The sequence below is a fragment of the Lutjanus erythropterus genome, chromosome 6 (assembly GCF_056507025.1).
Source record: "Lutjanus erythropterus isolate fLutEry1 chromosome 6, fLutEry1.hap2, whole genome shotgun sequence".
Taxonomy (NCBI): Eukaryota; Metazoa; Chordata; class Actinopteri; order Lutjaniformes; family Lutjanidae; genus Lutjanus; species Lutjanus erythropterus.
In genome coordinates, this window is record NC_139322.1 from 15,093,603 (window position 1) to 15,120,978 (window position 27,376).

General features: G+C 38.0%; 4 protein-coding genes across 4 annotated transcripts in view; 2 read left to right on the top strand and 2 right to left on the bottom strand.

Moving 5' to 3' along the window:
- Positions 1 to 2,838: 2,838 nt before the first annotated feature.
- Positions 2,839 to 13,361, top strand: creld1b (CRELD disulfide isomerase 1b). Its single transcript, XM_084720775.1, has 11 exons — positions 2,839 to 3,207; positions 4,560 to 4,681; positions 4,776 to 4,858; positions 5,284 to 5,394; positions 5,609 to 5,700; positions 6,693 to 6,872; positions 6,982 to 7,077; positions 7,176 to 7,259; positions 8,835 to 8,930; positions 10,605 to 10,745; positions 12,029 to 13,361. The coding sequence occupies exons 2-11, from the start codon at positions 4,565 to 4,567 to the stop codon at positions 12,247 to 12,249; spliced, it is 1,221 nt and encodes a 406-aa protein (XP_084576901.1). The 5' UTR covers positions 2,839 to 3,207; positions 4,560 to 4,564; the 3' UTR covers positions 12,250 to 13,361.
- A 700-nt stretch (positions 13,362 to 14,061) lies between these two features.
- Positions 14,062 to 16,997, bottom strand: LOC146325035 (uncharacterized). Its single transcript, XM_084720778.1, has 6 exons — positions 16,731 to 16,997; positions 16,496 to 16,632; positions 16,252 to 16,379; positions 16,083 to 16,142; positions 14,551 to 14,740; positions 14,062 to 14,382 (listed from the first exon to the last, which is right to left on the bottom strand). The coding sequence occupies exons 1-6, from the start codon at positions 16,738 to 16,740 to the stop codon at positions 14,272 to 14,274; spliced, it is 636 nt and encodes a 211-aa protein (XP_084576904.1). The 5' UTR covers positions 16,741 to 16,997; the 3' UTR covers positions 14,062 to 14,271.
- A 150-nt stretch (positions 16,998 to 17,147) lies between these two features.
- Positions 17,148 to 21,741, bottom strand: mbd4 (methyl-CpG binding domain protein 4). Its single transcript, XM_084720776.1, has 7 exons — positions 21,536 to 21,741; positions 19,763 to 20,481; positions 18,763 to 18,828; positions 18,497 to 18,631; positions 18,268 to 18,417; positions 17,500 to 17,603; positions 17,148 to 17,416 (listed from the first exon to the last, which is right to left on the bottom strand). The coding sequence occupies exons 1-7, from the start codon at positions 21,709 to 21,711 to the stop codon at positions 17,342 to 17,344; spliced, it is 1,425 nt and encodes a 474-aa protein (XP_084576902.1). The 5' UTR covers positions 21,712 to 21,741; the 3' UTR covers positions 17,148 to 17,341.
- Positions 21,742 to 22,082: 341 nt separating this feature from the next.
- ift122 (intraflagellar transport 122 homolog (Chlamydomonas)) overlaps positions 22,083 to 27,376 on the top strand; it is a 40,104-nt gene continuing 34,810 nt past the window's right edge. The window contains exons 1-8 of the mRNA XM_084720774.1: positions 22,083 to 22,545; positions 23,533 to 23,599; positions 23,693 to 23,777; positions 23,865 to 23,943; positions 24,037 to 24,113; positions 24,225 to 24,291; positions 24,382 to 24,528; positions 26,211 to 26,286. Of these exons, the coding sequence (XP_084576900.1) occupies positions 22,502 to 22,545; positions 23,533 to 23,599; positions 23,693 to 23,777; positions 23,865 to 23,943; positions 24,037 to 24,113; positions 24,225 to 24,291; positions 24,382 to 24,528; positions 26,211 to 26,286 (642 nt within the window). The 5' untranslated portion in view covers positions 22,083 to 22,501. The remainder of the gene's footprint in view (positions 22,546 to 23,532; positions 23,600 to 23,692; positions 23,778 to 23,864; positions 23,944 to 24,036; positions 24,114 to 24,224; positions 24,292 to 24,381; positions 24,529 to 26,210; positions 26,287 to 27,376) is intronic.

The window sequence follows — 27,376 nt, forward strand, 5'->3', positions numbered from 1 at the left end:
CTAAAAAATAAAAATAAAAAGATGATGAGAAAGTTGTTATCCTCAAAGGATATGAAAAGAAGAAGCACTTAATCAAAGGTAAATTTAACCCAGCCAGAACAAATTCGCACAAGCAGTACATGTGGAAAGAAGTAAGCTAACGCTAACTGATAAAAATCAGTGTGAGAATCCTGCTGTGAAACGAACAGTAGATGTAGTAATAAAGAAAGGAAAATATTATTACTATGGTAAGAAAGAAGACAGCCAAGCATAGACAAAAATAAAAGTTTATTTAAAACAAAGTTGTGCTAATGTTTGGCTAACTAGCTACAAACTTTATAGTGCTAACATCAAATCTACATCACTCATTTTGTCTGTTGGGTTTTCCCTCTTCTGAAAAATGTGTCTTGCTATGTCCTCCTCCTCTTCTGTCACCATAAAATCAGTTGTTGTCTTAGGTTCCACAAATTATTTCAAATGCTCATTAAGGACCTTCTATCAACACATAAGGAACACTTACGTAGCTAAGGACAAATACATAAAGATTAAAGGGTTTTCCCTTAAATCAGCTTGAGGAAATTCTGATTTTATGCAACTCATTTTCCCTAAGGCATCCTAAGATAAAAATTTAAGAGAAACCTTAACCTATAAAAACCTTCATTTTTATGCAACTGGACACGGGGGTCTAGTGGCTGTTGATAAGCAGGTGAAGTGTTTTTTGGTCTCTGGCAGTGAAAGTCTTTTCAAATAAAAGCTGGATTGTTATAGCTTGAGCTCTTGCTGCTCCAGTTTAATAAAAGTGTACAACATTAAGACCTCACTACTTCTCAAGGTTAATTAAATGAAAACTACATCAGTACTATTCGATCACAAAGTGATCTGTGGTGAATGTATTTCAAAAACAGCATGCCGTTTTATTTTACTAAAATTCAAAACAAGAATCTCAATGAAGCAAAATGCTTCGTTGTTTTTGTCCTGACACTGTTTATTTAAGCCGTTTTCAGTCTTAAATCAAGTCAGTGTGTGTTTTTGACATATTTACTTGTATGAGACTTTCTGCATGTATTGCATATGACAACACTGAGAGACATAAAGAAAAATGTAGCAGAAGTAAGTTGAGTTTATACACAATTGTTGAGTCTGTTTTTATACTGTTTTGTGTTGACATTTACTGTGAGATTGAATAAAGAATCTGCATGAATCATGTAGTAAGATGCTCTTCTGATTACAAACAGTGTTATGTTGTACTATTAAAAACAGCATAAGATGTATTTGCAGAGGAAAAACTTCACATTTGTTCAGCGTGCGAAAATTGACTCTGTTCAGTCTCATATCAAGCAAACAATCCACGAATTGTGGCACAATGCAGCAGCAGCAGCAGCAGCAGGTAAGCAAACAAACACACAACTTAACATGTTCTCCTTCAGCAAAAATAGCTTGCTGTGGGAGCACTCTTAGAAGGGAATCCACAAACTACAACCTGCTATTTCAACACATTTTTCAAAGGACAATGTGCCTTACCACCTACATACAATTTAAGGCTGTTTCAGCAGTCAGTTCATAAGTTTTGAAAAGCAGAAAGTAATTTGAACACATTCTGAATTATCCTTTTTGATCAATAAGTGCAAATATATTGAATTGTCTCTAAATGTCTACATATAGGTCGTTAAAATCAGAGATAGGCAAATAGCTAGAATTGCTTCATTCACCAGTCAAAAAAACAACAACAAACAATGGAAATCTATTGAGTGACTAGTAAATATTTGTGGCTGGTGGACCCTGGTTAAAAATGTATTTTAAATTCAGTTAAACCCAAAGGTTTTTTTTTTTAGTTTATTTTACTCCTACATATCAAAGGGGCTGCAACTAATGATAATTTCATTATTGATTAATTTGTCTTTTTTTAAAATTAATTGATTGTTAATTAATTAGTGTTTTGGTCCACAAAGTTTATCACCGTTTTCCAGAGCCCCAGATGACATCCTCAAATGTCTTGATGTGTCAAGAACATGAAGATATTCAGTTTACTGTCATAACAGGACTAAAGAAACCAGGAAATACTTTCATTTGAGAAGCTAAAATCAGAGAATTTGGACGTTTTTATTAGGAAATCACTCAAAATTATTAATTGATTATCACAATAGCAGGCAATTAATAATTGATTTGTTGTTGCAGCTGTAATCAAAAACATATTTGTGATCAAACCTGCAGAATTTGGCATAAAATGCATTCATAAAATAAATGTACAATTGTCTCTGTGTCAGTACTACAGAATACACAGGATATGAAACTTGGATAAGATATTCCTTTATTAGTTCCACAATGGGGAAATTTATGGTGCTGGATCAGCAAAGTGGATAGCAATATAAACAAGCAAAAAAAAAAAAAAAAAAGAAAAAGAAAAAATAATATATAAAAAAAATTAGCAAGAGGAAATATAAAACATATGAACACTTTAAACGGGAAAAAAGAATAAAAATAGCAACACTATAAACAGAAAATATAAAAATAGGGTCAGTATAAACAAGGGAAATATAAGCATAGGTACAATGAGACTCAGCAATTGAATTTACGATTGAAGTAAAATATTGCACAGCATGAAGTGACATTATACCTGAAAATAAGTACTAACATTGCACAATAGGTGTACATGGTAGTGCAGACCAGTTGGCAGTTTTGGTGAGTAAGATGGACCATTTAAAAGTAGAAAATATAAAATAAATAATAATAATAATAATAATGAACTAAACTAAATTAAATTAAATTAAATTAAATTAAATTAAATTAAATTAAATTAAATTTAAATAAAATAAAATAAAACTGAATGAATGAATGAAAGGAAAAAAAGACTGTCGTTTCTATCTGACATCACTGACAGAGGAGACCGTGTGTATAAATTGGCTGTATAGTGATTGGTTAATGAATTAAATCCCAGCGGGTTTGGGCGGTGCCATCCCATCCTGTGTATCTCAGCTGGACAACAGAGAACCAACTGGAAGCAGCTCATTGATTCATCATACAGCAGCAGAGCCGCCACATTAGCTTGTATGAGCTGTAGCAGCTTTAGCTTAGCTAGTCATTCAGCTGGCCGGTTTATCGACTAAAATGGCACACTTGAAGCAATAAAAGTGGCCGTCCAAGATGTGAAACTCCTGCCTGCATTGTGTGAACCAGCAGGGAATCAGACAATCATCAGTGGTGCAGCGGACCTGGTGGCTTTGCAGTGAGGTAGGAACAGACTAGCTAATATAAATAGTTCGGCTAACTGCAACACACATTACTTAGCAAGATATTTAACGTTGAATATAATCAGGAGGACGCTATCGCTGAGTACAGTAGACTTTAAAAATACAGTTTACGGATTATCGCACTGTGAAACGCAGCGTTAGCTTCGGCTAGTAGCTAACTTCTGACCTTAGCCAGCTGCTAGTTGGCTAATTTGGTGTGGTGCTGATGCTGAGCTAGCTAAGCTAAGCTAGCGGTGAGAGAAGAGCATCCCGACCAGGCTAAAAGCTGTGTGTCTTAAAGCTTTTCTAACAAGTGACTGAAAGAATATAACATTTGTATGCCCGTTACTGAAACACTTTAGGGTTGAATTGTGTGTAGGATAGTAATATTAATATATCTCAACATGCTATCACAATTAATAATAAACATTATATTTCATGTTGGTTTATATTGCGTGTAGGGCACAAAATTAGCATCAGCCACCCGCCAGCCAAATGCTGGTAAAATATGCAAGTGACTTAAGTCGTCAGCCAAAGGGGGAAAAATGTTTTTGCATGCCTTTGTTGTTTTGTCCGCCTCCTCTACATACAGTAATGTAGTTGATGCAATATATGTCAGGGGATATAACATGTGTAAGATAAAAGAGAATAGGATTATGTCAGGGCTTTAGGGAAACTAGGCTTGATACCACTTTTTCTTGTCTGATATTGCAACCGTGAGTATCTGCAAAATACATTTACAACAATACTTGGCTTAACCAAGCTATCTAAAAAACATCACGCTCAAACTATGAAACAAATATTCTACTATTGTGATGGAAGAAATACATAGCCTATAACATGACTCAGTTATGCAGTATTACTGCTTCTTTTTATTTAAACTTGTTCACAGGCAGAACTTTTAACAATATTTATAATTGGTCAGCACCAGTCAAACACTAAAAATGAAATGTAAATAAATTGTACTTTGCTGTTATGTTTTTTTTTTCACCTTGAGCTAAAAAAAAAAAAACTGCACATAGCTGACATGATAACAGCACTGCTGCCAGGTCTCACTGATGTTTTAGCTAATGTTCATGTGACGCATGCTGCTCATCTGTGTCACTTATGACACCTCTCTTTATGACATGTAGCTCAAAGTTTAGTTAAGCACTTGCATGATAGATTAGGCTGATGGATCATTTGATCCTGTGATTTTGCCCAATTGATTGGCCATCCCTAAACTTAAGTAAAGTTTTTATTAAAGTATAAGAGTATTTGATGATACTTGCTGTGATGATCACTGAAAAATATTTAAACCTGAAAAGTTTAATTTGCCATACATTACTACTGCATTACGTTTCTTTTTCTGAAGGATCATGTCGTGGGCCTGGCCGTTCCTGCCTGCTCTGGTGCTTCTCTCAGAGCTCTCTGTGGTGAGAGTCCAGACTGCACCATGCCAGACCTGCCGAAAACTCACAGAGAGTTTCATTAAGGTACTGCAGCTAAGTTAATGTACCATCGGTTCATGCTTGTTCTCTTAAGCCAAGTTTTTAAGTATTCCTGAGTTCTAATTTCTCACTTTCGAAGGGCCTGGAGAAGACAGCCAACAAGAACTTTGGGGGAGGTAACACTGCCTGGGAAGAAGAAAAACTGGCAAAGTATGCACGCAGGTAAGAGAGACTTTAAATTGGAGTCACACCTACACTTTATCAAGTTTCTTGAAAATTAGGACTTTCTCATTCATTTACTTAATCCACAGGGATTGTGCTATAGTCAGACAATACGTGATATCATAAATGCTAACAAATAATGCAAATTATCATATAATTAAGTCTTTAAATAACCAACTCCTACTTTGATCTGTCTTGGATTTGTTTGACTGGAACTATCCCGAATAATGTGACTCAGTTGATATGATATTTTCTCATGTGTGAATGTGTGTCTATTTTAAATGTCAGTCCACTGAGGGGAGTGAAACCTCTCAGTGGAACAGAGGAAGGCTCCATTATTCTTTAGGGGGTGGGGATGGGACAGCATCTGTTCTGTTAGACTACTCAAGTCTTTAACGTCTCTAATTGCTGCTCTGTTGTTTCAGTGAGACTCGGCTCCTGGAGATTGTAGAAGCTGCCTGTGAGAAAACAGACTTTGAATGTAACCAGCTGCTGGAGCAGATAGAGGACCAAGTGGAGACATGGTGGTTCCACAGGTAAATGAGATACGTGCATCAGAGCTAGACAGATATGTCAATCAGATGATATTATCAGCCAGATGTTGGCCTATTTATAGTTATTTGAGCCCAGATGTGAATTATCTAGTATATTTTTTCTGGAATTTCATGGGAGAAAGTTTTCATCCTACATTTATTTTTTTAATTGAAACAGTTTTAACTCCGTAACTGACATGATGTTTGTGTTCTGCAGGCAGCAGGAAGCACCGGACCTGTTTGAGTGGCTGTGCATAGAGGAGCTGAGGCTCTGCTGTCCACCTGGACGCTTTGGACCTGACTGCAAAGGTGTGAAAAAAATTAAGTATTAAGCAGAAGCTTCCCGATATCAGCCAAGGAAACTAAAAAAGACAAGACAGTGTATGAAAACTGTGTGTCTCAACGGTACGCAATTTTCAAAACTGAATGAAATAGCCGATTCTAGACAAAACATAGTAACATTAAATTTAAATTCAATAAAAACATCCTTATCCATTATGATGAGACCACTGTTAATATTTCAAAACCCAAACACTACAATTTACAATGTACATCTTGGAATAGTATAAAGAGAAACAAGAAAAATCACAAACTTATCCTCGCCTCATGCACAGTCTTATGAACAATCTTAAGTCCTGTCTTTTTTCTTCTGTTATTAGAAGTCACTAGTACTTGATATACTGTAGGAGTTCAACCACCAATGCTTCATACTTACAAAGTATCCAGTGAAGATATTGAGTTAAGGTTAAATAAATATTGTTAACAAGATCTGTATGGTTGCTTTTCTCTTCCTTTATTTTGATTCAGAAGCTGGTTTACCATGATGGACAGGGCCAAGAATAGCTACAACATACAGTATGTGTATTATTTTATGGTTAGTTTATGGCCTACCAATGCGAAATTAACAATCAGGAGGTTTGTAAACACTTGAATATGTGATATTCCCTTAACATTAGCTATTATTAGCCCTATCAATCATGGTAAAGCAGCTGAAATAAAAGGAAGGAATAATACTGATATTGTTAACAGGATTTATTTACCCTGTACTCAGTATTTTCAAGGGACACTTCACTTTAATGGAACTGGCACCAAGCAAAGCATAAATGTTTAAGATAAAATGAACTGTCCTTATTTTTTTTTTTTTATTTCTTTGATATCAGTATAAAAAAAACATGCCAAACCTCATTTATCCTTTGTTGTCCCATTTGAAGAAGGAATTAGACTTTATGAATACATAAAAATCACCATGTCAATTCAGAAAATTCCAGAGCACTACTAAAAAGCACATTTATCCAATGCAGAGTGTCCATCTGGTCCCGGTGGTGTGTGTGGAGGTCTGGGCCGCTGTGAGGGGGAGGGGACTCGCCTTGGAGACGGAGAATGTGTCTGTGATCCTGGATATTCGGGCCATCTGTGCCAGAGCTGTGCTGACGGCTACTTCAGAGAGAAGAGCTCCAACAGCAGCACAGGAGCCTGTGCAGGTGCCGCACATTCAGACAATTGTTTCACCTCCCAACATGGATTTATTGCTGTTTGAGGTCATCTAAAAATTGACCTTTTCGCTGTCTCCTCATCTGTTATCTGCTGTAGCTTGTTACCACTCGTGCAAGAAATGCTCAGGGCCACAGGACTACAAATGCCTCGATTGCAAACCCGGCTGGATGCTTCATGACAACAAGTGCGTGGGTGAGTGTGGCTTCAGAGGTCATCATGTGTTATCATGTCAGTGACTCTGTGCCAGTTTTCTGATATGTGTTGTCTGACCGCCCTTCTGTTTCTCTTAGACATCGACGAGTGCGGTACAGAGCTGGCTCGCTGTCCCTCTAACACTTACTGTCACAACACAGACGGATCATATGAATGCAGAGGTATGTTCTCGTTTGTAGTTGCTGTTTAAGTTACTGGTGTCAGCGTGCTATATTCTACCCGATGAAAACACTGTATTTGACTTCAGTACGCTTCCCTCAAGATTTGTAGATTATATGCAGCTCTTGTGATTTTTCTTTTCTTTAAATTATTTTTAAAGTGTGATAAGAAGCTGGTTTTTAGTCAGATTTCTAAAACGGTGAAATTCTAATACAAAATCAGCTGTTGCTGGTTGTTGGTTGGATGTAGGGCTGCAACTAACTATTATATATGAATAGTGAACAATGTCATTTATAATTTCCAACAGCTCAGCTCCTATTTTGTACATTTTCCTTAACCAATGATTGAAAACCCTAACAATTGATTAATTGAAAAATAAGTAATTAGATACAAAAGGCAAAAACCTTTTTTTCTCATTTTCATTTTTTTTTTTTTCTCATTTGAAGTTTGTTTTAAGTTTCCTTATTCAACAAATAGTTTCACCAGACGAAACAACGTCAAGTTTACCATTTCTAGACTATTGATAAATACATTTTTAATTGGCTAATAATTGTTTTTGGCTCCAAAGAACAAAGATGAAGTCAGTGCACACCTTGAATTCCTGACAGTAAAACCTACAAATCAAGACAGAAGTCATGGTGTAATTATGAACTTTGACCTAAATATCAACCGTCATATTAAGACAATTACTGAATCAGCCTGCTACCATCTTAAAACCATAGCAAGAATTAAAGGATTTCTGTCCAAACAAGATATAGAAAATCATGTTCATGCTTTCATTTTCAGCAGGCTGGACTATTATAACTGTGTCTTCAAAGGTCTGAGTAAAAAATTCAATCAGACAGCTTCAGCTCACTCAGAGTCTGCAGTCACGCTAAGAGAATGGAGCACATTACACTGGTGCTTAAATCACTGCACTGGCTTCCTGTGTGTCAAAGGATAGATTTTAACATCTTATTACTAACTTGTAAAGTACTAAATGGTCTCAGGCCTGGGGTGCCCCTGTAGCTCAGTTGGTAGAGCATGTGCCCCATGTACTGAGGCTGTTGGTCCTCTGCAGTGACTGCCGTGTGTCATCCCCTCTCTTTGTACTCCCTTTCCTGTCATATCTTCAGCCGTCACTGTCAAAAATAAAGCCAAAAAAGCCCCCCCCCAGTACCAGAAGTGACCTATTCTGAATATTAGTGGTAAACAAGAGTGCATGTAAATGTAGTCAATGTTATCAGGCTCTAAACAAAGCAAAGTGAAGCAGCCTTTAGTTTCTATGCCCCTCACCTGTGAAGCAAGCGTCCTGATTACCCAAGGTTTTCCAAAACTGTCTGCTCATTCAAATCAGGGAGTAAAACATTGTTTACTGCAGCTTTCCAATTAAGCAGATACATAAGTTCTTGATAAAGTAATCTGTAGCTATTATTTTCATATTTGTTTGCTTTTGTTTTCATGGTTTCTTAAATGCAATTTTAATGTTCTCTTAGCATTTTGTTTAATGCATTTCTATGCTTCTGTACAGCACTTTTACTTGCCATGTGCCTGAATGCTGCTATATAAGTAAACATGCCTTGCCTTGTTGTATCCAGGCTGTGACCAGGCGTGTGTGGGCTGCATGGGTAGTGGTCCTGCCCGCTGTAAGAAATGTTCACGTGGCTACAGATTGAAGGGAGCAAAGTGTCTTGGTAAGGATGCATATAGTGTTTTTGTTTCTTTTTGCTGCCACACCTCTTTATCTTACAGAAGCTGAGAGCGGCTGTGCTGACATATTTTTTATAATGCCATTCAAGTTCACAAGTTAATTATTTTGCTTGAGATTCTTGAGCTAACAAAGCTGGTTTTATCACGATAATGGGTTAATTTATCAAGTTATCTTGAGTAAACAAGTTTTGTTATCTTGAGATAATGTGAAAACAAAAGGTTGTTTCCTCTGCTTATCATAGATCAAGAGTGCCAAGACAATGCAGCAGTTGTGTTCTCTCTCTTGCATTGTGCGATGAATCAGGCATAAGCATTACTTTTCTGATAACAACAGATTCATATTCGATCTCTCACAGCCAGCTTTGTTGAAATAAGCTCCAGAAGTTGAATTGGGACAGGATACGGTGGACTAGTAACAGCATGTGGGGCATATACATGCACTGGGCACAACTTACACAACTGACAATGCACCAGTCCTAGTGGGAAACAAATAATACACTATAAATGGTAAAATAACAGCAACTGGACAGAATGAACTCCTTTACACCAGCAAGCATAACAGTCTGATGCACTGATCAGAGTGCGACTTTGACACAGCTTCGATGACTTTCTGTTAGAAGATAACATTCAGATCAGTGCTCATCATTTTAAGAGAAGACTAGCCCAGCTGCAGCTTCATAGTGTGTCTTTTTCTTTCTTTTTTTAAATTTTCTTTTTCCTTTATTTAACCAGGCAGGTCAATTCTTATTTACAAGAACCAAAGATATGTATGGAGACACTGCATTGGCCTGTGGATCGTACATCAACATCACGGCCATATTGGGCAGGGCAAGACAGGCCTGTAAACAAATACATGTAAATAAGAAATGAGGTTTTTTTTTCTGAACAAAAAACTCTCTAGCATTTACATGTATCAACCGATTTCAGTGAGTTGTTTTTATATTCAAGGGTTCATGATCTATGTGGAGTAAGTTAGAGAGAAAAAAAATTCCTACTTCATGTGGATCAAAAATCCTTACACATAACATGAATCATTGAAATCTGTTGAGAACTGTAAACGTTGGAAAGGCAGCTACCCTGCTGACATTACATACCCTGTAGTCCAGTGTAGCGGTGTTTTTCAGCAACAGGCCAAAACTGTCAGTGCAGCGTTTGTTTCTATGTCAACTGTTGTGATTGCTTAGTCCACTGCTCCACCCTATAGTTCAATTTTGAAGGACATTTAAGGGGGAAGAGCCATATCTGTGCATCTCCTCTGTCTCAGTTTTGTGCTGCATGATTGAATATAGGAACCATAATACACATCTGGCTACTGGCTTTATTTATTAGTGTGCAACAGTTCTGGTTGATGTGACCTTTTTAGCTTAATTCAGTTGCTACAGTTGTCAAGATGCCATCTATGCATGTTGCCATGATATTGCTAAACTCTGGTACCATTAAGTAATAAGATTATTAAATAAAATTGTCTTGTTATCTTGAGAAATCTGTCTTTTGATTTCATGAGATAACAAGATTAATTAACCTGTTATCACAAGTTAACTTTATCTTGATATTGATTTAACTCGTTATCTTTGGATAATGACATTAAAAAGCATGTCTGTTTTTAGCTTCGGTAGTATCTTCCCTGATTTCTGTTTTTCTTTTTCTTACTTGCGCAGATATCGATGAATGTAGCGAACGTGCAATAGCATGCCCAGGACTCAATGAGGCTTGTATCAATGAGGAGGGCTCCTTCCACTGTGACTGTGCTGATGGATTCATCAGAAGAGACAGCATCTGTGTTGAGAATAAGCCTCCTGGTAAGTAGGGGTGGTTAATCTGTCTGATTTCCCGATCCGATTCGATTACGATTATTGAGGTCCCGATTCGATTACCAGCCGATTTTCGATTATTACCGATTCTCGATTAGCGATTATTGAATTCCGATTTAACAACAGTAACCCAAAATACACCACAAAGTTATAAAAAAGAAACAAAACAGTCAGTTGCTGAATTACTTAACTCTTTTATTGAGTAACAACTCAAAGCACTTCTTGTGTAGTGCAAAAAAGAAAAAAGTGGTGGGATTAGGGTTAAATTATTTAAAAAATGCACTTGTCTTTGATCTTTGCCTGTCTGTAATTATCACCATAGTTATGTAATAATAATGATGATAATAGTAATGATAATGGTAATATTAAAAACTTCAAACTTATACAGTGCTGTACTATGTACACACTATACATATATTAGATCATTATACACTGTACAGTATAATACACAACTGCGCTCTGTAGCCTGGTTCAATGTCCCACCTACAGCACAGCATCTGATTGGTTAGAAGTCATGATCAATCGGCAGACACACTGTGTCACAGATGGGGTGAGACAGAGCTGCACCAGTGAGCAGAAAGGAGCTGTGCAGAAGTTAAGACAGCTGATATCACCAAAGTTTCAATGAACATCACAGTTTTTTGATCTGTTTCTTTGGTGATAGCAGAGTTACATCAGTGAAAAAAGTTATGGTCTGGATTTCACTCAAGGCGATGTGACGGCTTTTAAATCAGTCGCCCTTCACAGAGATGCGCTGCACACAGCAGTGTCTGTCCTGTGTGCAACTCTGCATTGAGATGTCGGGTATTATAACTTATACAAAAGTATAAGTAACAGTAATAGTCAATAACAGTGACAGTAAAACTATGATGCTCACATGTGATCGACTGCGATCCGTTGCAGCCCTAGTTGGTTGCTCGTTGGTTGCTCGTTGCTGCTTGATCCTCGTCCATTTTACACACCTGCTCATACGGCTCACTCGCTCTGGCCACTGCACGCACTTGCGAATTGGAACTGGGCGCGCTCGCATGACATTCAACTTCTGTTGACCGCGGGATAACATTTTTTCAAAATAAAATAATGCAAAAAATAATTGATTTTTGAAAATTTTATAATCGATTCATACTCGTCCATAACATAATCGCGATTAATTAATAATCGATTTTTTTCACCACCCCTACTGGTAAGTAGTCGTAGCAGTAAATATACAAATACATTGCTGACAGCTTCTCAGAGCTGTTGGTTGAATTTCTTTTCCTCTACATCCTCAGCTGGGCCAGAGAAGGGCCTGTTTGACGACATAACAGATGAGGAGGTCCTCGTACTGCAGCAGATGTTCTTCGGCGTTGTAATCTGTGCCCTGGCTACGCTCGCTGCTAAGGGTGACATGGTTTTCACTGCTATTTTCATCGGAGGTGTGGCTGCTATGGCGGGATACTGGCTGACAGAAAAGGGAGACTACATGCTGGATGGATTCCTGAAGGGACGCTAGACTGTCTGGGGCCACGATTTGAGAAAGGACCTTGGAATACCAGCCAAACGGGGGCAGGAAACTATCCCTACAATGGCAGCCTTTCAGGGATTTATTTGGGGTTGGGGAGTTACTTGAAAGGGCTTGGGTTCATTTATGTTCATGAATAGGATAATGCAGGAAGAAGTGAAAACTTGAAGGCTCTGGAGCCATGAAGCTTGAAGAGGAATAACAAAGCAACACTGCACTGATATAAAGGAACTGAACTTTATCCCCTACCTCCACTTTGTTGGGAACAAGGGTGACACGAAGACCACTACTGATTGTTAAAAATCTATTATGCATTTTGATGTCTCATCTGGCCTCGATGTTGCTCAAGAAATGATGTCGTCTCTTTCCTCCACACAATCAAAACCTCCTGTCATCATCTCTGTCTTGTTTTTCATTATATCAATACTATGAAGCAGAGGTTTTCTTTTAGACTGAGCGGTACGCAGGTCACTGTAACACCTAAGCTTCTTGCATCAGGCATGGGGTTAGATAAGGGAATTTTAAAAAAGAAAGCTCATGGAAACTCTGGGATATTTCCATTATGAACCACTGGTTATTTATGTTCACAGAATGACGTTTTACCTCCTTATTTACTGAATGATTCTTTTTAGTAATAATGCATGAAAATAGGATTTTAAATGAAAGGTACTACACTGTATGTATTTATTTGTCTTACTTTGGCATGGAAGACTGACTTCAACAGCTGCTGGATCATCAACACTACTGCTATCGAGTGTGTGAGGGAATGTGCTTAGATAAATACCAGCTCTCATCTGAGTGATTAAAGCCATTTTATGTTGCCTTTAATTTATTTTGAAAGCAATATTTATCAGAAGGATATTTATCATATTTTGCTCTTGATATTTCCTCTGTGTATTTTTGTGTGCATTTTCAATGCAGGTTTTTTTTATCTGGTTAATTGTAATTCAAGCAGATATAGTAGCATCATGTTAGAAAACCACTGAAGCATCCTTCCTTACCCGTCCATCTAATTTATCTTTGGTTTTCCTGGTGTGGAAAGTTGTCCACAGAGTCATTATTTATTATAGGTGTTTGCTTTACAATAAAAACTCCTTCACTCACTCCTCATGATTTTTCTCATTTGGAATTTTTAATTTAATTTTTTTCAAGCTCCTCCTGGTCTTCACATGAACCGAAGAAAAACATTCTAGCTTGTGGAAAAGTATTTTCTTCTTTCTGTTGCATTATAAATTATAGGGAATGCAGGAAGTCAATCACTAGGAGAAACCTTTTAAAGGATTTGTTTCTTACAAATTAAAGTGTGTTTACAGCTCTTAGGGAGTCCTACTGCATATGTGAAAGAAGTTTGTTCAAAGTATTTTATGGCTGTGAGATTTAAAGGTCTGGTGTGTAAGATTTGCATGGATTTAATGGCAGAAGTGACAGTGACATTGTCATCAGTTAATAATCACCTGAAAATAAGAATGATTTTGTTGTCATTACCTTAGCATGAGCCCTTATTCATAGAGAGAGCGGGTCAGCTTCCATCGAGGCCACTGTGTTGCATTGCGCTGTTATGTTTCAGTAGAAACAATGCGTACTGATCTTGTGAAAGCTTTGCAAATTTAGACAGGACCATGAGGACCTGCACCCTCTGTAGATTCAAACAGCTCATTCTAAGGTAACAAAAACACTATTCAGGCGATTACACACTAATGAAGACATACTTAGGAATATTATATTCAATTTCTGCCATATTCTGCTATTAAGTCCTTGTAAATCTTTACTATATCGGGACCCACAGCAGCAGATAAGACAACCTTCATTTCAGAGCTTCATTTGGCTCTTCCCAGTTTAGAAAATCCTACATATATCCCTCTAAAGTTCCTTCAATGGCTATCACAGCACAAATTACATGTACTATATATGTTGCATCCCATTTCCATCTGACACTCACGTGCAACAAACTGCTACAGTACAGCACAGCGAGGCCTGAGTCTGAGGTTTTGACCCTGGATGTTGAGGTTCAACCTATTTCAGTGTTCCACTCCAGTTAATGGGGTTGAGGCACAGCAGCTCTCTCTCCTTCAGGGCCTCCTGGGAGCGTGTTAGTGCTCTGTCCCTCCAGCTCTGCTCCATTAGCTGCACGCACACAGAGACAGAGACAAGAGAAAAACCTCAAACACTCCTCCCTATATTGTTGTAACCTGAGAGCAGCTGGCATGTTGAAGCATTTTCAGGACAGCGCTGTATGGAATATAATCATAAAAGCATTAGCAGTGGATACATAATGTATGTGTGGGACTTTACCCTCTTGTTCTCGTCTCTGTACGCCGTCATTGCTTTCCTGTGCTGCACCCTTTGCTCTCTGTCACTGGACAGGGCGAGGCGGTCCACCTCTTGCACGTACTCTGCTTCCTTCAATTTACTGGCCAGCTGCAGCTTCAGTGCCACACCTTTCTCCTCCATCTGCTTCTTTAGCTGCTCTCGCAACTCCTTCCTACAGAAGAGAGAACAACTTTTTATGTTCTATATTTGTGCATATAATAAAATTAAACAAAAGAATAAATATGCAGTACAATCATATAAAAAATGCACAGGTGGGATGAAAAAACCTTGAGAGTTTGTAAAAGGCACCCACCTATCACTGACATTAAATAAAACTACACATACTTGCCACAAAACCTACAGACACAGGTATTTTAAAAAGGTTATAAAAGACAGAAGAGAACATAATTTCCAAACACGAAATTTTAAAAATAAAAAGACCAAGAAGAAAAAAATAAAGGAATACAATAATGTGTATTTGCACTACCTTCATATAGTATTATTTTATAATTTCACCAATTTTTATACTGAAAAGCTCTCAATGATTTGAAATGGAACCATGATTTGCTGCACCCACTTCTGGGTTGCTAAATTCGGGTGATGTTGGAGAATTTCAAACACGATTATCACGATAATTAAGTGGTGAAATGGTAATACTAATCATCAGAAATTTTATAGCAGTAACATGATAACAGTGGATCTGTGATCTCGTTACAAAGAAACATGAAATTGAAACAGAAAAGTACCTATCTGAAGTTTATAAATGTTGAATCCAAGGTTTGAAATAATGGAGCAGTATGAGGTTTTACATGTGCCAAAGGATATAAAAGGATAAATCACAGAGAAATACAAATCCAGAGGAGTTTTGTTTCTGGACAAGTAAGAACAAGATTGTTTTTACTCTCCATATTATGCAAATATTTTTTCCACTTCGTGTAACACTTAAGAGATATGTTTTTCTAGTCAAACCAGAGCCAAAAAAGGTCACACCTCACACTATTAACAATGATAGGGGAAGAAATTAATAAGAAAGTTAAATTCTAGTGAAATAAAAGTCAGAATGACAAAATCAGCAAAGTCTTGTTTGTTTATTTTCCCTGCATAAATCTTATTCATTTAACTTAGTTTCCCTCCATATTTTTCCCCTGGTCATCCACACTCCACCTGCAGTGGCTCCATGACCCAACAGTGAGTTCAGCTGATCATCAATGATCGCATCTAAAAACTTAACATGGGAAACATATTCAAGCATGTTGTTAGCTATGAGAAAAGCTAACAACACTGAGCTATGGGTTCTATTTATAGGCTTGAAGATCAAACCCTCCAGTGGTTCACTGGTGATTTTTCTTTATTGCTGTTGCTGTTTGTTCTCTTTCCTTGTCACCAGTGAACGTTAAGATTGATGTGTGCAGTAAGTCATGCATTCTGCATTAATGAGAGTTTTAGAGGATGACACAAAAAGACTTAGAGAGTACAGAGTACAGGAAGTGAAGTAAAAGTGGTTATAATTTTACCTGTATTCTTCTCTCTCGCTGCCGGTTCCATAAAACGGTTTTCGCCACACTTGATGAAACCTAACACATCAACAAACTACAAGTCGGTGACTGTGACAGTGGAATCAGTAATTTTCAGTTTAAAAGAATCAGTTACAACTGATTTTAATTATTGGACAAATGCTCCCACCTGTAATGCTCTCTCCTCTGCATGATGAGTGTCCTCTGGTGGTTGTGGTGGTGAACAGCCGGCGTCTCCAGACTGACGGTGCGTTTAGGGACCAAAGGTGGATGTAAAGGGTTCAATCGTGGAATACTCTAGGGCACAAAATTAATGCAAGTATTTTTGTCTACTTCAAAGCAAGCACCATCTTCTTCTGAGACAGCAAAACAGCCAGACAATGAATTTTAAGTGTCAGCGAACCTCTGCTCACCTGAGTGCTCGTCTTCAGCCGGACAGAGTCTGAGATGATGGGAAAGGTCATTGGAGTGACCACAAAGCAGCGACTCTGCCGGACAGGAGGAGTGTCGTGAGGAATACACACTGGTGTGGAGGCTATGGAGACGGCTGCTGTGATCATGAAGATTGAGATAATCACAGCACGTTAATCACGTTTACTGGCAACGCTAAAACAGATGACAATCAGAAAAACAAAGTTGTTTTCTTACGTAGTTTCATTTTGTAGTTCAAGTTCTTCTGTTTGCTTCCCAGAGAAGTCCAGTCTTTGTGGAATTAAAGTGTACAAAGTGTCAAATCCTGCACGATTTCTTCTTAAAGGTCTATTAGCAATAAATCATAACACAACATTAAATGTAAATATAGAAGATTAATGTACTGGCACTAGTTGTAGATTAAACCGTGACATGCCTGTGCATTCTCTGAGTGTTTTGCGGTGGCAACAGTTGCCTTGGGAATCAGGTTACCAAAAGAAAGCTGCTGCGTGGAGTGTGAAGCCATGCACCAGTGCACTCAAAAAGAAAGATTATCAGCCTGTGACAATGGACGGACCAGAAGATTATCTCCCGATGGCAAAAGGAAACCAGACAGACTGAATAATAAACTCATGAATCATTTCAACTTATGAATCATTTAAAACATTTTATTACAAACTGAGTAAAACTTTTTAAAGAATATCTTCAGAATGTTGCAGCATAATTTTAAAGCAATTTAGGTTTAACTATGCAATTTTATCATCATACTAATATTGTTAGATAACTGTTTGTGATAAATCTGATTTTCTTGTCCATGGCCCAACAAATATTCCTTGCAGTTTGTGTTTTCAGATTCCAAGTGTTTCGTGGTTCTTCCACAGCCAGGCGTGATATTTGTTCAACTTGTGATCTTGAGGTGTCACCTTTGATATAAAAAGACCAGATCTGACATTAATTATAATTACAAAACTAATGTAAAAAGTGTAATGTTTGGGATTACACTCACCTGTCTCCATTCTTCCACACAGAAGATCCTGTAGGAGTCGTTGCCATACTTCCCAATACCATGCAGCTCGATGGGGTAACGCCACTGTTTAGACAGATATTCATCTACAGAGGAGGAAATAGATTGCAGGGGTTTTTTGGCCATTGGTATTGCTTCAGCCATGCAAATCTATGGTGACAAAACATTGCAAAACACTGCAATAATCTTGTGTACAAACATACAGTGGTGAAAGGTAACCAAGTACATTACTCAAGTACTTTAACTAAGTACAGTTTTAAGGGTACTTGAATATTTCCATTTTCTGTCACTTTATACTTGTACTCCATTGCATCTCGGAGGCAAATATTATACTTTTTACTCCACAACATTTATCTGGTAAGTTTAGTTACAAGTTTGTGGGTATAGATTATTAACATAAAACAAAAATGAACTTAGCAATTTAGATGTATTATCATAGATTAAGCTACCCAAGAGTAAATACAGTAATTAAAATGAGCTCCACCTTTACCAGCCGCAATATTAAAGTGATGAACACATTAATAATTGTAATCTAGTAATAATATATATTATAAAATGGGCCATTCTGCACTTTTTGTACTTTCAGTTAAATATGGTTTTGGCATGGCATGACTTTTATGTGTAACAGAGTATTTTTACACTGTGGTAACTTTACTTAAGTAAAAGATTTGAGTATTTACTGACCACTGTAAACATACTGCATGCACACAGAAGTGGATGCTGTAATCCATCATGTACAAGCACATTCACCTGAGAAGCGGATGAGTGTTTTGGCTCTGAGCTCATACAGGCCCAGTGGCTTCATGAGCTCAGACATGGGCTTCCAGTCGGCCTCCCGCGTCACCTCTGCAGATGGATAACGCTCGAAGAACTGCCACAGGACCGGTATGGCCATCTTACCTGGAGTATTGTGTAAAAGAAAATCCTTTAGTACAATACTATTGCAATGCAATGTTTGCATGTGCATGTTGGGACGTACCGCTTGTCTTATTCAGAAAAACCGTGGCCACCAGCAGCTTCCAGGGATCATGGAAAAGAGTTTCCTGTACAAGGTTGTAGGGAGAGCGAGGGGGTGTCCACTTCTTGAAGGCCTTCCTCCTCGGTGGGCTGAGGACTGTGTGCAGATGGTGTACATGTCTTCTTAAGCCACACCCAAATTTATTTAATAAATGTGGAAGTATACTTTATGTCTCACATACAAAAATATACAAGCTTTCTGTATTAAATAAACCACTTGAACATTACCATCTGCGGGGGGTTTCTTGCTGAAATAAGGGCTTATTTTTCGTTTGTCTTCCAGGTTCTTGGACTCTAGGCAGAAAGGAAACATTCATCAGAATAACAATCAGAAATACTCCAGTGCTTCTACCCCCTCTCTTTATTAGATGTTTCTCCATCCTTCTATTTTTCTTCTTTTCAGGTTTTTTATGTATTTAACCTTGTGTATTTGTTTTAAAGCCTGACAGATGTGGGATTTTTGAGACAAATACTGATTTCAGAGGAGAAAAATTCACAGGTTACTCATATGATGGCTGTTTTGAGCTGCAATGAAAATAGACCTTTTCTATCTGGATTATGCACTGATTTTGCACAGATACGACTGTGCAAACTTACTCAGAAGGTTGCTTTCTCAAAAAATAACTTTATTAAAAGACATTTAAGTGAAATATTTAAGTTAAATGTTCTTTAACATGTTGAATAATTGTCAACCAATTATAGAAATTAACATTGAGGGAATAATAATTAATAAAAGTACAATCAACAACTAATTAAACATGAATATAAGTCAAGTACTGAATATTTTATCTGACAGGGTGCTCCACTTCTTCTCGTAAATGTTCCCCATAGTGCTCAGTCTAAATCAACCCGAGCATCCCGAGTTATCTGCGTTATACGTTCTGTAGAAAAGTTTTAATTTGGGTGCATGAAGGAAAATGTACACAGTGATACTAATATATCAGTGATCAGTCCATATCAGGCAAATATATCAGCCTCTAATTTGGTTTCTTTAAATTTTCTTTGAAATTTTTTGTATTTATTACTTGAAAATGTAAAGGCAGCTGGAAACTCAAAGGAAAAACTGTCATGTCAAAATTTGAAATTGTAGTGAAATTGTTTTGCACTACATAGTACGATGAAATCAAACCAAAGTAAAAAAAATAAGTTAAGTAAGAATAGATCCAAAGAAAACTAACTTGAGCTGATGCTTTTACAGGCTGTCAGAGTGTGTGTAGATCATACTTACTATTCTGGGATTCTTTCACTGGTGTGCAGCTCTCAGCAGTGATGTCAGGTAACAACACCTCCTCTTCCACATCCTGGTGACTGTCAGCAGTGTCAGCCTGCAGTTCAGAATTAGGCTTGTTGTCACCTCTGCTGTGAATCTGTATCTCATCTCCACCTCGTTCATCGTCCTCACCCTCGTTCTCGCTCTCAGTGGCAGGCTCAACATTCAGCGTCGGAACAGACGGCGGCTGGGTGTCTGTCTGTTTGTCTTTGTGAGCAGTCAAAGTGTTTTGTTGGTTACTGGAAGGAGTCAATCTGAGGAGCTTCTCTCTCAGTAGACCCACCCTCTGAGGGCTCCTCTGCACTGTGACAGCATCCACCGGGGTTGACGATGCAGCTTGTATTTGTAGCACATCTGGAACCTCCTCTTGTACAGTGTCAGTATTAATATTGTTCTCGTCCTCTGAAATCTTTACATTTTTGTCTTTGGTTCGTCTGAGGGAGGAGGAGGCCCTTTTAGATTTATTTGGAGGTGGATCCAGTGTTTCTGTTGCATGCTCCTGCTGTCCATCTGAATGTTTTTTCTTTCTTCTTCTCTGTTTCACTGGGGAGAGAGTTGTGGCATCACCATCTTTGGACACAGTGAAATCAAAAAGGTCCATGTCCAAGTTCCCCTCTCCATTTTCAAGAAGGAAAGTCTGCAGAGACGCTCTTGACCGGAACTTCTGCCCCTGGGGACTTAAACAACAGAAAGACCAATTAGATACTGATAGGGCTGCAACGAATGATTATTTTTGTTTTTTTCTCAACTCATTGATTAGTTTGGTCTAAGAAATATCAGAAAATTGGGGATTTTTTTTTTTTTTAGGGGCTTTTGTACCTTTAATGTATAGAACAGCTGAAAATATGATAGGAAAGGGAGAGAGAGTGCAGGTGAATGACATGCAGCAAAGGGCCATAGTTGTGGGTCACACCCATGGCCGCTGCAGGGAACTCACAGCCTCTGTATTTAGGGCAAATGCTTTACCAACTGAGCTACCAGGCCACCAAAATGGTGAAAAATGTTGACCAGTGTTTCCCCAAGTCTAAGATGACACCCTCAAATGTCTCATTTGGTCCACATCCACAAAATATTCAGTTTAAATACATAAAGTAGTAAAGAAACCAGAAAATATTCACATTTAAGAAGCTGGAACCAGACAATTTTGTCTTTTTTTCTAAACAAAATTACTCATACAAGTTAATTGCAGGGCTCAACAATAAGATCACTGTTGCCCAATCAGGCAAGAGGTAAAAAAGATTAATTATTTACAGCAATTTTACATGCAAAAATGGTTGGAAACGCTGTTTTCAGACTCTCAGATACGGTGATTTCCTGCTCTTCTTCATTTATTATCATATTAAACTGAATATCGTTGTGTTTTGGACTGACAAAATGAGACATTTAAAGACATTACCTTGGATTCTGAAAAACTGGGATGGGTATTTTTCACTATTTTCTGACATTTCATAGGCCTTGCAGCCATAACTTTAGTCGTTGTTGCTATTTAATGACCTAATAATACAATTTGTACAGGGGCTGGGCATGTAAAAAACAAATGTTGAACCCTGAATTGATCATCTAAATAGTTGGTGATTAATTAAATAGTTGACAACTGGTTGATTAATCGTTGCAGCTCTAAAACATACAATAAAAAAAATAAATAAGTAGTGGGACACTGATCTCACTGATTCTGCTGTGCACTTAGTCATGATAACATACAGAGAGGACAGCAGGAAGACAATGAATCACCTTATGATGTAGACGTCCAGTTTGCCTGCTGTCTTGCCTGTTTTCCTCTGCCTCACCTCTCTGATCCAGCCAGGGGGCATTGTGGAAGTGTGACACGAATCACCCTCGTCCTTGTGACTTTGGTTGTTTATCTCTCCACTGGTCTCCAGCTGGATATCACAGCTTGCAGGATGCATTTTGAAAAGTGTGTTTTGGTTGTTGCTTCTGACCTGTTTTGTATCATGAAGTGCTAGCAGCTGATTGCCTTCAGCTCACTGTCCAGCAGCGGACTTTTACTCCCACTTCAGTAGCCAGCCGTTGTGTCATCTTTATGCAGAATTTACAAAAACAGCATACATGGCATCTCTGTGTTAAACAGTATCACGTCAAGTACTTAAGTACCACAGCATAGCATAGTGTGGTTGTTACTGAACAGCAGAGAGTAGCAGCAAAGCACAGCAATGTTAATAGAACAGTCTTCTTTAGTAATTTACATAACCTACATGAATCCTGGTCCAACTCGAAGTCCGTCTTTCTTTACTTAACTGATTTCCCGGTTATTTTCTGATGTCAACACCTGAGTGGAGAGGAAGTGGCGAACACACGCACAGACAGCTTGCTTTGGTCGTCTATAGTCTAGATGGGAACCCTAGATGTGCAAAACTCTCGCGACATTTGAAAGCGCTGTTTCTTCATTGTGCGTATTTTACAAGCTAACTAAGTTTTAAAATGTAGCAGTGTCGTGGATAAGATCTTTTTATGTTTAGGGAAAAAAAAAACAGTTGGTTAGGATTCAGGAAACATCACGATTTGGGTTAAAATGATAATTCTCGCGAGATCTTAGGCACGCAGGAAGTAGTGGGCAGATCCGCGTCTGCGCCGTAGGATCAAATCATGATAACTGAGCTTAGTATGAAAAAACGACCGAACGAAACAACAACCTGTTGATAAAAAAATATTATAAATATTTTCTATTAAAGGGTGGAAATGAGAGCCGTTTTAGTATGGAAAGAAACAATTCGTGAACAATGGTAAGAGTTTAGATCTTTATATTTACGTTGCCAGCCCAGGCCCGCTGCTGGGATGTAACGCTAGGTGGTTAGCAACGGCGGTTGCTATGTAAACTAGTGCTAGCCAGCTCCTTAGCTAGCATTAGCCCCACGATTCGATTATCGTTCATTATTGACAGAAGTACCAAATATACTGTATGTTTCTTGTATCTGAGATGTCGTGCAACAAATCTAGTGATGCATGTCACCTTTCTTTTGGAGCACGATACAGCGTTGGGTCGGAGCTAATGTTAAAGCTAACTAGCTGTCGTTATGTCTTGGTTGTTTTGCTGCACATCATTGCTTGCTGTAAATGACATTAATTTGCATTTGTAGTTTTTCTCATTTGTTTTGGCTCAGTTTTTAAATGAGACTTTCTTTCTTCAAAGCTACAAGCTCAAAGCGAATAATTAGTTTGTTGATCAGAACCGATTTGAATTTCTCATTCATAAAAGCAAAGTTTTTCCATACGTTTGCAAAAGAGTTAACACATTGTATACAATTTTCACAGTAACAACTCTCAAATGGCTTGCTGATCAAAACTGATGAGTTGATTCTCAGTGAATTTGTCAAACTTTTCGCAACTTCTAGACATTATTGCATCGTTTGAGCATCACATGCAAAATGAACCATTCAATTATCAGAATCCGTCAGACAAACATATATATTCCATACATATCTATGACATGGAATGTTTGTGATGTCTGCTGAATTAGGAAATTACCTTATTTGTTTTTGTTATACTGCGAGAATTGTCAATTGTTTTGCCCAACCAGGTGTCTAAAATACAAAGCTATTCTGATGACAAAGAAATAGTAAAAATCAGCAAATCCACACACTTGAGAAGTGAAAACACCTTTGGCACCTTTTCTTAGTAAACGACTTACATGGTGAACAGATCAACACAATTGTTGTTTACTGACTAATAGATTGATTGAATAACCATTGCACCATTATTCTCTTTGCCAGTGTTAATGATCTTGCCTTCAAGCCAGATGGCAGCCAACTAATCATTGCTGCAGGGCTTCGTGTCCTGGTAAGGCTTTCCTGTTTTCTTTGGCCAAGGCACATATTATCTAAAGAATACATGAATTATTATTACATTTAATGTATTGTATTTCTGTTGCAGGTTTATGACACAGCAGATGGAAGTATTATCCAGCCTTTAAAAGGACACAAAGACATAGTTTATTGTGTTGCCTATGCTAAAGATGGTACTAAACTGGCTTTCAATTTGTACATTACATTATCCTGTATCAGTCCTTGTCTGTTGTCTTAGTAACTATGGCATTCTTCTGCAGGTAAAAGGTTTGCCTCAGGGTCAGCAGACAAAAGCGTCATTATCTGGACGTCTAAACTGGAGGGTATTTTAAAATATACGTAAGTGTCACTTTGGCTTATCACTTTAGTATTGAGGCATCCTCTGCAGTGTGTTTTCTTCCTTATCTCTGTTTTTCATGTGTTTGTCTGCAGTCACAATGATTCTATCCAGTGTGTTGCCTACAACCCTGTCACTCACCAACTTGCCTCCTGCTCTTCTGGTGATTTTGGTGAGTGGACCATGAATATGAGTCCATACTGGACTTCAGAATCTACCACAAACCTATAAACGGTATGAAAATGTAATATTTGCACATCTTACCTGCCTTTCACACTTTTAGGTCTGTGGTCCCCAGAGCAAAAATCTGTGAACAAACATAAAGTGAGCAGCAAAATAACATGTTGTGGGTAAGTGAAGACTGTAGTTAGAACTGTCTGCAACATTGGTACACTTTTAATGTGCCACATTTATGTTGAAGGCTTTTCATTTGATTGAAGGTGGACAAACGATGGCCAGTACCTCGCGCTTGGTATGATGAATGGAGTGGTGAGCATTCGGAACAAGAATGGAGAGGAGAAGGTCAAGATAGAGCGTCCAGGGGGCTCCTCCTCGCCTATCTGGTCCATCGCCTGGAACCCATCTAAGTTAGTCTTTCTTAATTACTGTAGAAAAATCAGAATGGTATCTCACCAATTTATTAAAGCCATTGGCAGCGTCCATAAATATACTAAATGTTGGTATTTGACAACCAGGGTGGTGCTGCAGTAATTAATTTCTTATCAATTGCTCATTAAATTAATCTGAAATTATTTTGATAATTGATTAATCAGATTGAGTAATTTTTAAGGAACAAAAGTCAAAATTCTTTGATTACAGTTTTGTAAATGTAAATATTTTTTGGTTTCTTTACTCTATGACAGTAATCTGAATATATTTGAGTTGTGAGTAAAAACAAGACATTTGGCATTTTAAAATGAACTATTAATTCAATGAATTGAGAAAATAATCAACTGATTAATTGACTATGAAAATAATAGTTAGTTGCAGCCCTAGACCTGGGTGTGAGACACATTTGCAGGCTGTCAAATACAGACGTTTTGGGTTGGAAGCTGGCTATGATTGGTTGTTTTCGTTGGATTCTTGCAAATACCATTAGGAGTTAGAGGAACCCGATTTTCTTCACACGCTATCTGTCTAATGCACTACTGTCAGGATTAATCGCAGTCAAGTATATAACTGAATAAAAACATATTAATCAATAATTTGTCAGTAGTCTAGAAATGGCAGCTGTTGAGTTTCAGTTGACATTGTTTTGTCAGATGTTGCCATTTGAATGAGAAATGAGGGGGGAAAAAAAGAAAAAATTGAAAATTAGATTTAAAAAAAGAGTTTTGAAATGTATATCTTATCTGAGTATTAATGGTTAATCGATTAATTGATTGTTAGTTTTTTCAACTATCAGTTAAGGAAAATGCATAAAATTTGCAACCCTAGTCAGGGCATAGTGACAGTTTCAGAAAATATGAAAAGAAGTTATATTTATAGAAATGGCTTACTCTAGCTTTAAAGTAAATGCTGTGCACATTTGCACACTGCCATCCATGATTTGTAGTATTGATGTGAGAATCAGGGTACATTACATTTTAAGTGAATAGCTTGTTTAGGGCCAGCAGGGGGCAGTGGTCAGACATGGCATAGTGTAACTGTGTCTCTGAGGGAGAAGATTATGCTGCCTCAGAGCAACTGTCACTGTTCTCTCATGCCCCCTACAGCCAAAGCCATGAGCTCACCTGTAGCCACTGCACAGGACTACTGATCAGGTTATTTGAGAGAAAAGGGACAGGCAGGAAGATGAAAATTTGAAGGACGGAGGGAAAAGAGGCAAGTGATGAGAGACAGTGATAAGATGCACTAGATATATTATTATTGGGTTGCTTCATGGAATATGTTTGGTCATCGCAGGGAGGTCAGAGCATGAGGTCAGCCAGGAAATAGTTTCTCTTGAGCTGCTAGGGAGTGTCCATGAGTGTCTTGTCTTGGACGCTTTGACAGGATGAGCTCTTCTTAGATGGATAGATACATAGTCTTATTGTATATGATGATAATAAAGATAAATTCAATACTCTCTCTGCTCTGACTTGCTATGAAAGTTGTTGAGGACAAAAACCTAGTAAAGCCGAAAGCTTTTCATTGTTAGGGGGAAAAGGCTTGGCCATATGTCCCTGTGATAACACTGTCATCATTACCTAAACAACCAAAGCCCCATCTGTACAGTATGTTGACAGGAGTACTTACGCCTAAAGTCATTTTTGTTGTATTTTCACAGGGATGAGCACAATGACATTCTGGCTGTGGCAGACTGGGGTCAGAAGCTGTCCTTCTATCAGCTCAGTGGAAAGCAGGTGAATATCACAGGTCTATGGAGTTGCAGAAGAACATACTGTATTCTCTTAAATCATTTCTGTTTCTTTCTGTTCTTGCTTTTCATTATCCATTAAGTGTAATTTAAATTTTTGTAAGCTTTGATACAGATATGATTATAGACTCTATCACCACCTTGCTACAATCATATTTTGAGTGTAATTCTCCAAAAAACATAACACACCGTAAACATAATTAAAGATGAATTTGAGTGATAGCATTTTCCCCCACATTTTCTATAGATATAATGATCATGTCATTATCTTGAATTCTTTTGGCCACAATAATCATTTAGTGAAAATCTTATCTGATTATGACTAAAGTCTGATCTGACCATGACTAACCTGACATGCCAGATGGTTTGTTACACAGAACCATCTGGGAAGTCGTCCCTAGAAACTGTTTGGAAAAGGGCAGGCACTCTCAAAAAACACTTGGCAGATGATTGGATGTACCACCATGGGCGTACTTCAACCAATCAGATCAACACGTCCATAAGTGCTTCTCGCTGTCGCCCCTCCTAAAATCATGCCCTCATCTGCCAATAGTCCCTCTCAGGACAATGATTGGCTGCACCACTTTTGGTGCAGACATAAATGGATAACTAGTGTGTGTTTAGCATGTGCACAAGACTGCCTGTATCCTTGACAATGGCTGTCTCACTTCACTTGTCACTGGCTAGCTAGCGTGCTATAAAGGAAAAGAAAAGACAGGCTTTCAATTTTAGCTTCTTTAAGTCAGAGGCATTAATCGTGTCAATGGTGGAGGGGAAATACTGCCACCACCCTGACATTGCATGTCAATGAAATTCAAAATGAATCATCTTGGCAGTCGATTTATACCCATTAACACGTGGCCCAGGAAATTTAAAGCATCATTGTATGGTCTGAGTAGCATAATATTTTGCCATACAGACCTAAAAACAGTGATGCTGACATTTTTGGAAGATTTTTAGGCCTCTGTGCTGACAACAGCTGTAGTTGGAGGCGTTATGTTTTTGAGTTATCTGTCCATCCGCCCCATTCTTGTGATTGTGATATCCCAAGAATGACTTGAAGGAATTTCTTCAAA